General features: G+C 35.8%; 2 protein-coding genes across 3 annotated transcripts; one reads left to right on the top strand and one right to left on the bottom strand.

Annotated features, from left to right (window-relative positions):
• Window positions 1–1,111: 1,111 nt before the first annotated feature.
• On the bottom strand, window positions 1,112–6,133 carry LOC132186796 (probable serine/threonine-protein kinase PBL7). The gene is made up of 5 exons (XM_059600857.1): window positions 5,985–6,133; window positions 4,745–4,938; window positions 2,840–3,029; window positions 2,328–2,719; window positions 1,112–1,737 (listed from the first exon to the last, which is right to left on the bottom strand). Exons 1-5 carry the CDS (start codon window positions 6,073–6,075, stop codon window positions 1,474–1,476), a joined length of 1,131 nt encoding a protein of 376 aa, XP_059456840.1. The 5' UTR covers window positions 6,076–6,133; the 3' UTR covers window positions 1,112–1,473.
• Window positions 6,134–11,545: 5,412 nt separating this feature from the next.
• On the top strand, window positions 11,546–14,582 carry LOC132187309 (elongator complex protein 6). Of its 2 annotated transcripts, XR_009440813.1 has the most exons (6): window positions 11,546–11,845; window positions 12,109–12,181; window positions 12,411–12,601; window positions 12,711–12,857; window positions 13,708–13,882; window positions 14,349–14,582. XR_009440813.1 is itself a non-coding variant. In XM_059601584.1 (5 exons), exons 1-5 carry the CDS (start codon window positions 11,609–11,611, stop codon window positions 13,828–13,830), a joined length of 771 nt encoding a protein of 256 aa, XP_059457567.1. In that variant the 5' UTR covers window positions 11,546–11,608; the 3' UTR covers window positions 13,831–14,582. The 2 variants fall into 2 exon arrangements, 1 of the variants encoding a protein (XP_059457567.1); XM_059601584.1 differs by having other exon boundaries at window positions 13,708–14,582.
• Window positions 14,583–14,961: the final 379 nt, after the last annotated feature.

The following is a 14,961-nucleotide window of genomic DNA, read 5'->3' as shown; positions in this document are numbered from 1 at the left end:
GTAGAATGGAGTTCCATTGCTCGCGCCAACTCTGTTTTCATATAAAATTCCCATCTCCACGCTTCCTACCACTCTAAATTAAATCTGTACTTGCTTTGCAAGTCAATGGGGTTGAGAGTAGTTAGTGAGAAACTGTAAAAATAGCATTAGTGTATTGCTCGAGTACCAAGCAGATCCTAGTCGACCTTGTGAAATGTGACAATCTTCATATAAAACATTTTGATGGTTCACTTCTTTGGCAACTATACTTTTATGCGTTCTTGGGTTTCAGATTGTATCGAAATATGGGTATAAGACAATACAAGTCAATTATAATCCGATCAATTTAATTAAATAGGTTAAACCCTCAATTATAACTCTTTAATTTCATGTTAGATTCGTGTCTAAGTTCACATTGTGTAAAAATTTATCAACCCTAAATGTTATATATTGGGTTTAAGTAGTCTTAAGATATCAATATAAGATTATATGCATTAATTCTAATTCGATCAATTTAATTAAATAGGTTAAGACTTCTCAACTATAACTCGTTAATTTTGTGTAAAAAATTCCTAACAATTGTGCCGTTGGTTGTGGCTGAATTTTCTGCTGCCTTATTTCATGCAATCCCGGTGAACACAATTGTCAATGCCACTGGGGTAACGAGTTCAGCACATACGAAGCGGTTCTTACTTTGTCTAATTTGTTATTCCAATGCAGCTTAATCCGCAGCAGGGAACAACATAAAGTCGTTTATTTTCTTTTTTCTTTCCTCTTCCTAAAATTTCGAGTCCCTTAGAAGGGTTTTTGAAACCAAAGGGATACTGGTCTCTCCATCTTTTAATCCTCAGATCCATAATGAAGGCAAGATTTAGGGACTCATCCACAACTCTCAAATATAAAGGCACTTCATAATCGGAAGGCGTTGCGGGCATGTCGGCAGAAATGAAATCAAAACAGGTGGTGGCATACCACTGGAAATAGCTATTCAACAGGCAATCCGGCAGATGCCAGCAACTCAAGATTTAGACACGTAAATTCACAGCTGCACACTCTTAGAGCAGCATCAATTGAAAGGCATGAGGCAAAATATTTACCAACCTCTTGAATATTCAACGGAGAAATGAGGATATACTCTTCAAGGGGAATAGTTTCTATATAGATACAAAAGCCCCAAGCTCAATCGTACATGAAAGAATCTCGTAAGAGTGAGAGGAAGGTTAAAGGGAAAAAAGAATATATATATTTCCTGTTGCAAGACAGTGGGACTGGCCATCTCACTTGTATCTGGGTTGATGCAAAATTTGGGAAAGAGGCACACGAATAGCAAACCACTAAACTGGAATCCACCGCCCTCTGAATCACGACTACAAACCCATTTCAAGAACATCCCAATGCAGCACCACAGCTAGCAGGACGCAGGCGCCTCGTCTTGGGCTTCTGAAGATGGAACCACTTACATAAGAAAGTGCTGTGACTACATCAGTCTCTGATCTACTGCTCCCTTCTCGTTCTGGGAGTCGAAGAGCCCATGCGAAACGCCTGGACAGGTTGGGATTCGGGATCATATTTCTGAGAAGCGAGATAAGAAAGTGCTGTGACTACATCAGCTATGAGGGGTCGCATATTAGGGTGTTCCTGGACACACATTGCAGCAACAGCAAGGGCTTGATACAAGCCCCTCACTGGATATTGGCCTTGGAGCATAGGATCAGCCATCTGTGGAAACTTCTTTCTTTCCTTAAACAAGGGCCGGGCCTGCGACATAAAGAAAACATTTACATTAGGTTCACACAAGTAACCATATTTTTGTCATAAGTTATCCTACTTGATCTAATTTAATTATTACAATTCTATTATTATTATTATTATTATTATTTTCTTTTTCTATATGAGACATCTTTAGTTATGGAGTCGATGAAGAAAATCATTACTAACACAAAATATGTAACAATTCTTTGCCAAAGTGGCTTGCTCATAATATGTGCTATTTAAGTTGACTCTTGAATTTGAGGGGTCCATTCATAAGGGACCTTGTAGGAGTAGAATGGTCATGCCATGGATGGCAAGTTAGCATTCTGGTATGGATCTCATATAAGAAACAAGGAAAAATATACTAGTATATATGGTAGTGACCAATAGATCAACTGATTTTCCTTGACGGCCTAGCTCACGATGAGACTCTCACCCCTCCTTCTGTTTCCCAATCAAATCCGTCCGGGTAATAATAACCCACATCAGAACCATATATTTGTCTAGAAGTTCTATATTGTAAGCCCCCAATACTAGACGGTTAATATGTTTACCAACAAAAGATATCATAGCAGAAAAAGATGAGGCTGTCTTACCCATGCAACCAGATTGTGTTCCCCAGCAGTCTTTGAGTCATCAATTGCTTTTCTGCCAGTGATGATTTCCAGAAGAACAACCCCAAAGCTATAAACATCTGATTTCAATGTAAGCTGACCAGTCATTGCATATTCAGGTGCACAATATCCGTATGTTCCCATCACTCTGGTGGATACATGGGTCTTATCCCCAACAGGACCTAATTTGGCCAAGCCAAAATCCGATAGTTTGGGATGATAGTCTTCACCAAGCAAAATATTTGAGCACTTCAAATCACGATAAATCACAGGGGGGTTAGCTTTGTCGTGTAAATACTCCAAGCCCTTTGCAGCACCTGCAGCTATTTTCATCCTTGTATTCCAATCAAGTCTTTTTTTATCAGGCGGCAGGTCTGGCACATATAACCATGTTAAAGTCAAGTAATTATTGAACAATGTTTTTAATTATTTTCCTTTTCTTTCTTCTTTTTTTTGGGGGGGGAGGAAAGGAACAGTATTAGTGCAGAATATACCATGTAGATGGTCTTCCAAAGATCCTAATGGCATGTATTCGTATACCAGAAGTCTCTGGTCCCCATCCGCACAATATCCAATTAAGTTAACAAGATTTGGATGGTGAAGTAGGCTTAGCATCAATACTTCAACAAGGAATTCTCTGTTCCCTTGCAGCCCATTACGATCAAGTTGCTTGATAGCTACAACCTACACAAAAACAAAAAAATGAAGGTTCAGGTCTTAACACAAGCCTCTATAGAAGTTCAGTTTGATCAACATTCAACAATGATAGTAAGACTGCCAGAGAGAGAGAGAGAGAGAGAGAGAGAGAAACTAATGGTCCTTGGACCAAATAGCATCTCCTTCCCCCATAAACAAGGGTTGGAGGGTATCAATGAAGGCTAGCTTAGATAGCACCTCCTCCCCCATAAGAACAAGGCAGAGAATGAGGCCATGGGTTTAAGACCCATCGGATGCATATTAAGTTAGCAATTAAAAAAGAAAGAAGGAAAGAAAAAAGAGGAGGTTGGAGGGTGAGATCATGGTTCACTCCCTTACATGTGACAATGAGAGATAGAAAAATCAAATGCCTAGGCAACCAACCTGTCAACTTTTTAGCAAAGCTCACGCGAGGCTAGTAAACTGTATAATTTTGACGCCTACACTAGCTGAAAGTATAAATGATTTCTGGCAGGAGTTCTCTGCAAAGATTGCCGCTGTGGTTAAATAGGCATTAGTTAAAAGCATAAGCACTGGTTTGAACGACACCACTGTTTCAACAACCCCATCTAGAGGTGAGGTGGATGTGGAAATGGAGAAGGAGAATGTGATAATGTTTTTGAAAAGGGTATTTTGTGTTGATAGAGGAACTGTGAGAGGAATGGCAGTCATGGATCTTGCAGTAGTAGTATCAACTGTGTTGGTATAGAAATGGCAGCCATGGTTCTTATAGCAGTAGCAACTGTGTCGATGATGGAGACGTTATGGTGATGACAATAGCAATAGTCATGTGGCAGCAATTGTTATATGGAGGTTTCCGTGTTTGCAGTTTTCCTGGGTGTATTATGAAGGATATTGCCAAGTAGGAGTTATGATGCTGCAGGTGCTGAAGCAACAGTGAGAGTGGCAAAAGAGGTTGGTGGCTTGGTAAATCCCTTAGGTCGCAATGTGGGCCAAGGGTAGACAGGACTTCAGTTTGTATATAAGAAACTTTTATCTTGTTTTTTTTTAACTTTGTTCAATTCAAAAATAGATTTTTATTAGTTTTCTTTTTTTGTTGTTTGTTTTTTCTCTACGGCGAGGAGTACATAGCTCACCCTGGTCATTGCAGTCAACCACACTAAATATTGGTAGATAATGAGTCCTTTTCTATTATTATAGGTCTAGCTTCTCAAAATTTCTATGATAAACATACTTTTTTTTTTTTTTTTTGTGATCACATTCAACCTTATCACAACATAGGCATCAGTAACAACATCAATGGCTTCTTCTATGCAACCAAAGCCTTAGGAAATGATCCATTTTGTTGCCAGTTTTATTCCAAATGTTGGAACTGCAAGGTGGGTTACTGATTGGAGCTTTAGTATACACAAGGCCTATATCAGAAACTTTGTGATTTACCAACTGGGCATGGACCTTCCTAATGACTATTCCTTATCAGAGGAATTTAAATTAATATAACTGAAATTTATTTGGTTCTTTTAATTTCAAAAAATAAAAAAAAAAAGGTCTGAGCCATATCCCAAGCCAAGCTTAATATATAAATCCAAAACTTTAGCTATGACACCTGGAAAGAATCCTATGGTGAGGTAATCACCCAACCAAGATATATGGGGCATAACAAAGATAATCATAACGCAACAAAAATATTTTCAATGCATCTAACCTATTTTGTAACAGTTATTTTTGACAACTCAACAAACCTGATTGTTACTCTCCAATCGCCCTTTATATACTCGGCCAAAACCTCCTTCACCCAAAAGACAATCAGCCCTGAAATTCTTCGTTGCAGCTGCCAAGTCGCGAAAAGCAAATGTTTGTGCAGCAATGCGATCAGATCCTCCATCTTTAGAGGCCTCCTTCTTTACATCCACTGAGGAATTTAACTTCGATTTTTCTAAAGCAACAAAAAAGCAAACATGCAGATAAGAAAAACAACATAACAAATGACTAGTATGATGCCAGCAGAAGCTAAAGGCGGATTTTAAATTGGATATCATGAAAATGGAGAAAGCATAACCACATCATTAAGAGCTTAGAAAGAAAACAAAACATCCCAAAATACCAAATAAAATAAACCAAGAAGGATTTAATCTTGGATTTTTCAAACACACAAAACAAATAGGGAACAATCTGCAATATTAATGTAGTCAAATGACTACATCAACATCATTCATTGTGAAATATATTAAAAAAAAAAAATTGTATATAGCTTATGATCAAGAAAACCTCAGAAATTGCCTTCAAGAGGTAGCTCAATCGGTTAGAGGTAGCTCAATTGGTTGGGACCACACCTAATGAAATTAGTGGAGGTCACTGGTTCGAATCCCCCTCCCCCTCTTGTACGGACATGTTAAAAAAAAAAAAAAAAACCTCATAAGAGAACATACCCTCCACCCACCCCCTTATAAGAACTGAAACAGAATCATCTCCTTTGCAATAATTGACGAATGATTTTTCGCCTAATCTAACATAAATTCATCCTGTTTGATAAATCGTACAAATCCAGAAGCAATTAAATAAGTAATTTTGATACTGAAAAAGAATTCATTACTTAAGAACAATGATTTGAAACGAATCAAACTCTGAAAATTGAAGGCGAAAAATAATCCCACCAACCCACAAAATCTTAATCTTTTTGTAAGCAAAGTAATTTCAGATGAAGCCAATAAAAACATGCACATTCGTCAGCAGAAATAATTTTCTCAATAACAATCCCCACCGAAACCAAAGCAGATCATGACGATATCAAAGACGTGACCACAATAATAATCCAAACAATTAGGCAAAACGACGCTTACCCATCAATCTCAACCAAGTATTCAATTACACATATACATAAGAGTCAAGAAATAATATGCCACTGGGTATGAGAGTGAAAATTAAACTTCAGTAGAGTGATAGTGTAGTTGAAATTCGCTCAGTTTTTCCTCACAGAAGTACCTGAGGTTGATGAGATCGGATCGTTGGGCTTCTTGTTCTGCTTCTTCTTGGATTTTTTGTTTGATTTTCCAGAACAGAGGAAACAACCCATGGCTTACTCGCTCTCTTAGGTGAGAGAGAGAGAGAGAGAGTGTGCGCGTGCGCTTGTGTCTCGGTGTGTTAAATTCAGACAGAGCTGTTCTAGTATATATCTTTTCATTCGGGGACCCTTTTGCAAATTTCTCTTGTATCTTGCTAAATTGTTTCTCAGCCCTCTAAAATGTTCCTAATTTTCCATTTAACTGCATTACATGATAAGATTTTTTAATTGGCCCAAACTATCTTCCATCAAAATTGAAACCTTTTTCAAAAAAAAAAAAAAAACGCCCTTCAAAATATATTAACAAACATACCCTAAGTTTATAGTCAAAATCAATCACTTTATATGTTACTGATAAAAAAATTGCCTTGAACTTTTAAAAAAGAAAAGAAAAATTAATGGCTCCCTTTCTTAATGTGTTTTAGGAGTGTTTTTTTTTTTTTATTTGAAAAAGTATTTTTGATGTAAGATAGATGTGAACTATTTTTATGTTTTTAAGAGTACTTTGTTACTATTTTTATTTTCTTAAAATAAAAAAAAATAAAAACAAACAAACAAAGTACAGTAGTAAAGCCACCTTAACCTTCGGGGTACCATGAAAGATTCTTTTAAAAAAAAAAAAAAAAATTCTTTTTGTCCTACCCAAAGTTCCACACAACAACAACCCCCCCAAAAAAAAAAAAAACCAATTCATTACACGATACCCAAAACAAAAAAAAAAAATCCTAATAACAAAAAATAAAAAAATAAAATAAGTTCAGTGGCAAAATGGGTTATAGATGACAAGGTTCGTGGCAAAATGGGTGAAACTTGATAAATCAAATACATACAAAAAGAAAAAATCACAAATATGCTGAACTACGAGACTACCATAGCAACTCCCTGTTTTGTCTTCTTAGGAAATTCCTTTATTACTGACCAAGTCTTCCATTTTCATTTTTATTTGATGATGAAGTCAAGCCTTCCATTTTCTTTTTTATTTGATGAAGTCAAGTCTTCGAATTGCTTGGCCGCCTAATGCATTAATCATTATGAACCAGGAACCAATTACCATATATAGTACTATTTTATCCTCTTCAATGCGTGCTTTCTTAAGCTAATTTTGATCCCGGATAATAATTTCAAAGTGTTCAAGTTTATATCGTGCCGAGTCATACGTATAAAATTACGGATTTGATTTTAAAATACACAATTTGAAAATATGAATTTTTTAAAAACATAATTAAGTGTTTTGTAGAGATATGATTGAGGCTCAACTAAATCTCATTTAAGACCCAATTTTTATTTACGTGCCACAAAATCACATAAAAATTGTGTCAGATGTCCCCAAGAGATAGCTTAATCGGCTGGGATCACGCCTAATGAAACGGAGATCACTAGTTCGAATCCATTTCCTTCCTCTTATACGGACATGTAAACAAAAAAAAAAAAAAAAAGAATTGTGTCAGATTAAAAATTAAAATTAAAAAAAAAAAAGGCAAAAATTAAAACACGTGTCTATAAAAATTAAGCCCTTATCATATCTCTGGTTTGCAATTCAAAATTTTTTTTTTTTTAAATCACAATTTTTTTAAAAACGTGCTCTCTTTATATGAATAGATACGAACACAATTTATTTAACTACTCTTGTCAAATGCTAAAAAAGTATTAAAAAAAAAAAAAACAACCCCTAGACTATTGTCAAACCACTCCTATTCCCATAACGGACAAACCTGTAATTCGGTCGTGTGATGAATCGAAGCTTTGAAAGGGCAAGTTTTGTCAAAACGCGTTTGACGGGTATTAATTTATTAAAAAGAAAAAGGTATTTTAAATTTTTTTATTAAAAAGAACGTAAAAGCCGTAATTTATCGTTTTTATACAAATTCGGCTGCGCAGCTTGAGGGTTCACGGAGCGAATCTTGGCTACTTTCGGCAACACAAAAGAATGATCTACCAATATATCATATACGTGATCCCTACGCTACGTATAATTGTACATATATTATGTGCACCCTATTAACTTTTAAGAAAAAGTTATATACCATAATTTATTATTTTACTATGTTGATGTAGTAGGGCGTAATTTATTTTCACCTTCTACTCTCCACTTCTACCCTTCCCCTCTGTTTTTTTATTTTTTCTTTCTTTTTTTTGTTCTTTATGTTTGTAAGTGTTCTCCGACCAAATCAATAATTTCTGCTTCTCTGCTATGTGCCTGTCTACCTTCTACCGTATTGTGCCGTTCATCTCTTCCCTAGCCGCTGCTACAACTTGTTGGTTATTTGTTTGTGTTTTTTGTTTTAAATAAGAGGTTTCTTCTATTTAGATCTGCTCTCATGAGCGAGGAAGAATAATTAATTGTGAGAGGTTATTTCTCACAGCTTGGATAGTTTGGTGTGAGGAGTTATATCTCACGGCTGATTTAAATAAATTTTGTTAGAAAATTTGGCTACCCATATTTTAGATCTAGTTTGCTTGGAGTAGATCTGCTCTTTTACTATATTTGTATATGAGCTAGCGAAAGATTGAAGTCATAAATAACACTTAATTGTAAGAATTTTTTGTTTGTATCTATGACTTTGTAACCTCATAGCATATGACTATGATTTTGTAGAGCTTTATACTTTGTATTGTAAAAGCTTTTTTCTCTGTTCTATAAGAGCTTGATGCTCGTGATCTTTAATCAATGAAATCCTTACATTAACGTTAAAAATAATAATAATAATAAATAAAAAATAAAAAGTAGGGTGTAATTTTTTTTAAGGGGTTGATCTAAGACAACTAAATGGAATGAGAGTGGGACGAGGATGTAGTATAATAGTATGTAGCATTACTCATTTTTCTTTTGGTAATATTAGAAACTCCACTTTTATCCCGCCACTATCCCACTATACTAATGCGGCATTGCCAATCTACCTTTGGATCAACCTTCGTTAAAAGAGTAATGCTACATACTAATACTCCAACCCACTTCCACATGAGCCCAAAAATTTAAAAGGTGAATTGGCAATGCCTCGTAAGCATACTTTTGTGTGGTATATAGTATTGCTCTATTACCTATCACATTTTTTGCAAAATTTTGACCCTTCGAAGTAACTATTTGACATTCATTTTAATTTTTATATTAAAAATGTGTGTACAAATACATGTAAAAATCACATGTTCTAATAACATTAATTAACTTAATTAAAAATAAAAAGTTGGAATGGTCTAATTTGAAAGAAAATTAGACCAAATGCATTTTTTTTGTTTCTATTCAAAAAGGAGGAGAGAGCAATTCTACGTGAGTGTGACTATGATAACACTTATCCGCCGAGAACAACACTAAAATGACCTAATCCGGGTGCTAACACTTGGCCGCCGAAAATTACATATAAATAAGCTAGACCCAATGCTTCTTTAAAAAAGCGAATGGGTGCAAAGTGCAGGCTTGTAGATTTTAGGGTTAGTAAGTTTATGGTCTCCAACTACTTGTGTACTTTTGTATAGGTGGAATATTTGAAAGCTTTGAGACGAATAAAGAATGATGAATGTTGTTGGTTGTCTTTTTGTGTTCTCATAAACCGCGTAACAAAGAATGAGTTGGAATAGATTGGGATTTCCTCTGAAAACGTTACTATATGTGAAGCTGGTGAGTGGGGGCTCAATAGCCAGAGCCATAATTCCATAAATCCAGCACACAAAACATTGGCCATTTATGAGCTTGTTTCAATATCAACATGCCCTTCTCTACAACGGTGGATGGTCCTCTCCCATTACATTCCAGCACACGCAGGGAGCTCTCCCTTTCAATGAATTGGGAGACTCTTCTTTTGGCATTTTATGCCATTATGAGCCAATTCAGAATGATTTATGTTCCACAACACATTATGTTAGCATTACAGTTGTATTAAAATTTGTTGTTTCACGTGATTCTCTAACGATTTGTCTTTTATTCCGAAGGTTGAGTGCACCACTAGACAGAGGGAATTGATGACAGAGGAAGAGGTACCACTTGAAAGAGGAGCGAGCGAGTAACTGCAGCAATCAATATCTAGCCAGGGTAATACTCACAAACATCTACAGTCTAAGAGCACTCAAAAATATATTAAGAGAGAGAGTTTGATAGTCACTCAAATCTAACATGCAATCTGATGTATCAACTCATTCAATAGGGGGTTATTTAAAATAATTTTAAAAGTCTCTCTTGTGTTTTTCTTGAGTCCCTCCAAAAATTATGTGGTTATTAAAATCACCATTTGATAAAAATCAAAACTCAATAGTGATTTTAATAGCCACATCATTTTTGGAGGGACTCAAGAGGGACACAAGCACTACTCGGTTATTTATGGCCTCACGCCTGTTGATGAGAAGGAGCAACTATCGGAGTAATGATATTTAGGCGTTACAGATGCCTGGCTTTGTAACAAGCACATGTACGTGCCCCTCCTTTTTAACATGTTATAATACAAGGAGATTTAGTTTTACTAGCAACCAATTTGATCAAAGTGATAAGTAGATTTAGTTTTTAGAAATGTGTGATCCTCATCAAAGAGGAATCACAAGAAGATCATATGATTATGATAACAAGGATATAATATAGGAATTTGTTATAAGAAATGCTTCTTTGCATTTTGGAGTTTATTTTGTCACTTTCGTGTACATCTATTATGAGTTGTCATGCTTCAACTCAATAGAGATGTATTCGAGATGGACATTCACCTCTATCTCTCTTCATTTATGATGCTTTTTTACGTTTTCAGAGGAGAATGGCAGTGTAAGAGCAGATAATCAAAGAGTTGGAGGATCGATATCTGCTCCAAATCAACCACAGCAACTCAAATTCAGTACATAGAGATAATGCAGCAGCTCAAGATCATGATAGAACGATATATATTTGAATTTTGTATTGTATATGGATGTCTATAAATACAAGTTGAAATCTCAACACAAGAGAGTGAGAGAAACGTTTTATCAAACACCTATTGTTCATTATTTATAGGAAGATCGTTCAATGTAGATACAAGTATTCCTTACTCCATACAATAATCCCATAAATCCCAAAGCCACGATGGACTGAATTTTATATGTTTTCTTTGAAAAGAAAGAGAATAATGTTTTTGGCAAAGATAGATATTTACTCTTTAGTTACTAATTTAGGGTTAGAAGTTAGTGAATTTTATTAGAAATATTATTTAGCAGTTCACTCTGATAATTTTCTCAGCATTTTCGGCTGAGTTAGCATGCTCTATTTGCTATTAATATTTTTTTTTTAATTAAAGGTAAATAAAGCATGTCAATTTAGCATAGAATATTGACAAAATACTGGAAAAATGCTAAACAACATGTCTCTTATTAGCATATTAGAATTTGAAATAAATATATTTTGGTTTTGAAGTGTGACTGTATTTTTTTTTCTTTATTTATAGAGATGCCACCAAAGTTTTTGTTTTTTTGTTTTTGGCCCAATGAGACTCTGTTGTAGGCTTGTAGCCCCATCTTTGTACACGTGCGTGGGTTTTTCATTTGTTCTTTCTACGGTCCATCCTTCGTCGCACTGCTTTTTGTTGGTGAGCAAAAAGCAATGAATCAGCGAGCTTCGAACCTGCTGGACGAAGCCCTAGGGCTGGTGGACGACGGGTCCAAGGCTTGGCCGCTGAGCGGGCGAGTGGTGCTGGTTGAGGACCGCGTCGAGACCAGCGCCGCTTTCGTTCTCCACCACCTCGTCAAGCGCGCTCTATCCCCCCACTCCTCTAACGTCGTCGTCTTCCTCGCTCTCTCCCAACCCTTCTCTCACTACGATCGAGTCTTCAGAAAACTCGTACGCACTATCTCTCTCTTTGAAGCTAACACACATTGTTTGATTTTTGCTAAATTGGGTGTTGATATGCTCATTTATATTCGTGGGTTTTAGAAGGATTCATGGGATTTGTGTAATTTCGTTTAAGAAATTTTGTTTCATCGACTATGTTATATTCTCTGAAACCAACACATTGCATTCTCAAAGAACTATGTAGTTTTTTTTTTTTTTTGTAATTTAACCATGGCTGGTTTTTGAAATATCTTGGTGTGTTGTTATAACAGGGTTGCAACTTAGGTGCCCAAAGTGAGAATAATAGATTCTTTTTCCTTGACATGCTTATGTCAGAGTTTCCAGGTGAGAAATTTAGTTATAAGGGGTGCTTGCTATTTCTTAGCTACAATGTTTGCTGTATTACTTTCATTGCTATGTTGGGATCATTCCAAGCCACACACTTGGTCCAGTAATATGACCTTTTGTTCTTTATGCAAAAGTCAAATTTATTGCTGAAGCAGATGACAATTTTGAATGATACTTGATAGGATTAAATCATGACAAGAATTCTCTTTGATTAATTGATTATTAGATGGAGATGAAGGTGGGCTTGTTGCTTTGTATGGGAAAATTGAAAAAGTGGTCAGTTCCTTATTACAAGAAAACAAGAAGTGTATTACCATTGTTGTAGATGATCTCTCTCTTATGGAGGCAGCGGCTAATGGCTTTTCAAATTATGTCTTAGACTTTCTGCATTACTGCCACACATTAACATCAGCGTTTGTAAGACTGAGGCAACTCTTAACTCTTTTATTTTTTTTTTTTTCATACTTCCGTTTATTTTATTGAATCTAGTACCTTTTCATAGTCTCTTGTTCTGATCTTGTATCAGGGTTGTACATTAGTTGCCCTTAACCATGAGGATATCTATTTAGGCATGGAGAGGCCTGCACTTATTTTACAGCTGGAGTACCTTGCAGATATTCTTATGAAGGCAGAACCATTGGCCACTGGTTTGGCGACAGATGTGCATGGACAGGTAGCATTGTGTGATTTCTATTTAAATGTTCTTTTATGGTATTTGTGTGTGTTTATTATTCTAATGCTTCACTGAAGTTTGGTAAAGGAACGGCCAAAATTTAGGAATAAAATTATTGTGTCCCCTCCTGTATATGTACTTGTACTGGTTATTCCTCTTGGTCTCTCGGTGTGCTGTTTTATGAATCTTAATTATGCAATTCACCTAAACAAAAGTTTTGACAGTAATGTCAAAATAGGGGAGACCTTCAAATAAAGCTAGTATTTGCTGGTGTTTCTTAACCATGCTCATAGTTGTTCGTTTGATGTCTCATAACCTGGATATAATGCTCACACAGAAAAAATTTCTATATTGTCTTTGTCTTCATTGACATTCATTTCATTCTTGCCTTTTAGACTCTGGTTTCTTTTTACTACATTATAATTTCGACTGTGAACTATACATTCATGTAATACTCACACAGAAAAGATGCATGTGTTATGTTGATTCTCATTTCTTTGGATGGTACATTTGCTCTTTTGCACTCATCTGTATAAATAATGTGTAACACGATATCATTGATGTTTTTTTCTTTTAAAACTTTTATTTTTCTTTTGCTTGTAATATATCTTAAGAAAAAATCAGCAACCTGCTTCTGGCAGTGGCTAGTTACCTGCCAACATTACCAATAGCCGTTGCAGTTCTGCTTCTTCAACTGAATAAAATTGAGGAGATCCTTGAGACTGTGTGCTCTTAAACATATGGAGGGTTTAGAATAGCGACTCATATCAGAAGCAGAATTTATTTCATGTTTGAAAATGTACTTGATATTTCCGTCCTCGTGATTAGTCATTATACTTCTTTGTTGCAGTTGACAATTTTAAACAGAGGAATGTGGGATGGGCAAGGGAGTTCCAGAAACAGGATATGTAATTTTCACTTCAGGGTCAAGGAGAACGGTGTTGAATATTTTTCTCCTGGTAGCAGGGCTTGATGAGACATCATATAATGAAGAATGAATGTATTGTTCAGTGCTCTCTCACTTGGTAGGCAATTTTTAAGATCTTAATCGGGGAAAAAATACCCCTGCCTTGAGAGGCTGCATTCATTTTATGTCTGGAAATAGATGGATTATAACTTAACCTGTCTCAGCCTCAAGTTTTGAACGACTGACCAGGAAGGGACCAAGGGGTAGGCCCGAGTCCCAATCCACGCACACGGCCATGACGTTCTGGGCCCATCACGTTTGTATATGCATCGTTTTGATCATATGTCATGCTCCCTACTTTACTTTTATGGCTAGACTTGGATACATTCGCAGATGGAGGTCCTAAGCGACTGTAACCAAGTCAAGCCATGAAAGTAGGGAGACCTACGATCTAAGTGATGCATATACAAAGTGATGAGCCCGGAACGACCAACATGGCTGTGTACGTGGATTAGGACTCGGGCCTACCCTTTTGTCCCTTCCTGGTTGTTGTCCTTCAATCTTTTTTTTGTTGGTGCCTCCAGACCAGAAGATGCACAGAAAATGGCGGCACTAAGGGCGGAGCTAACAGAATCCTGGTTCAAAACTTGAGACATCAGATATAGGTTCAAGTTATAATTCATCTATTTCCTGAAGAATGTTATGTTGTATTCTGCGAAGATGAAAAAGAAAAAGCCTTCACTCTGACAACTAGAATGGACTTATCCAATATATTAGCACCTGACTGACTGAAATGGTATTTTGAACCCGTTGATACATATACGACCTGGGGTGTTCTTTTAGTCCAGTTTCATATCCAAAACCATCCAAGCCTTAAGTATTGTTTACTTTGCGGGCGGGCGGGCTTTAACTGGCAAGGATCATCTTTAATTCATTTGAAACGAGTAATATCAACTTTAGGCATAATGAATTAGTAAAACGTATTTTTTTGGAGTTTTTTTAAGCTTTTTTATTTTTTATTTTATTTTGCCAAAGATAAAATGATACAATATGAGTTGGTTTAGCAGTTTCAAAATGCACAATTTTTTTTAAAAAAAATAGTAATTTCAAAACATAAAAAAAAACTTGATTTTTAGAAACATAATTAAGCGTAAAGAAAATCATAATTTCACTTTTAAAATTGTGGTTTAATCTATA

Source organism: Corylus avellana, chromosome ca7 (genome assembly GCF_901000735.1).
Source record: "Corylus avellana chromosome ca7, CavTom2PMs-1.0".
Lineage (NCBI taxonomy): Eukaryota > Viridiplantae > Streptophyta > Magnoliopsida > Fagales > Betulaceae > Corylus > Corylus avellana.
This window is presented reverse-complemented; position numbering and strand designations above follow the sequence as displayed.

Bases quoted from the DNA above. Each gene is read 5' to 3' on its own strand.
- LOC132186796 (XM_059600857.1), bottom strand. From the start codon at position 6,075: ATGGGTTGTTTCCTCTGTTCTGGAAAATCAAACAAAAAATCCAAGAAG. The intron at 4,939-5,984 runs GTACTTCTGTGA...TTGTTGCTTTAG, and splicing joins TCCGATCTCATCAACCTCAG to AAAAATCGAAGTTAAATTCC. The intron at 2,720-2,839 runs GTATATTCTGCA...TATATGTGCCAG, and splicing joins TTTGGAAGACCATCTACATG to ACCTGCCGCCTGATAAAAAA.
- LOC132187309 (XM_059601584.1), top strand. From the start codon at position 11,609: ATGAATCAGCGAGCTTCGAACCTGCTGGACGAAGCCCTAGGGCTGGTG. The intron at 12,182-12,410 runs GTGAGAAATTTA...ATTGATTATTAG, and splicing joins GCTTATGTCAGAGTTTCCAG to ATGGAGATGAAGGTGGGCTT. The intron at 12,858-13,707 runs GTAGCATTGTGT...TCTTTGTTGCAG, and splicing joins CGACAGATGTGCATGGACAG to TTGACAATTTTAAACAGAGG.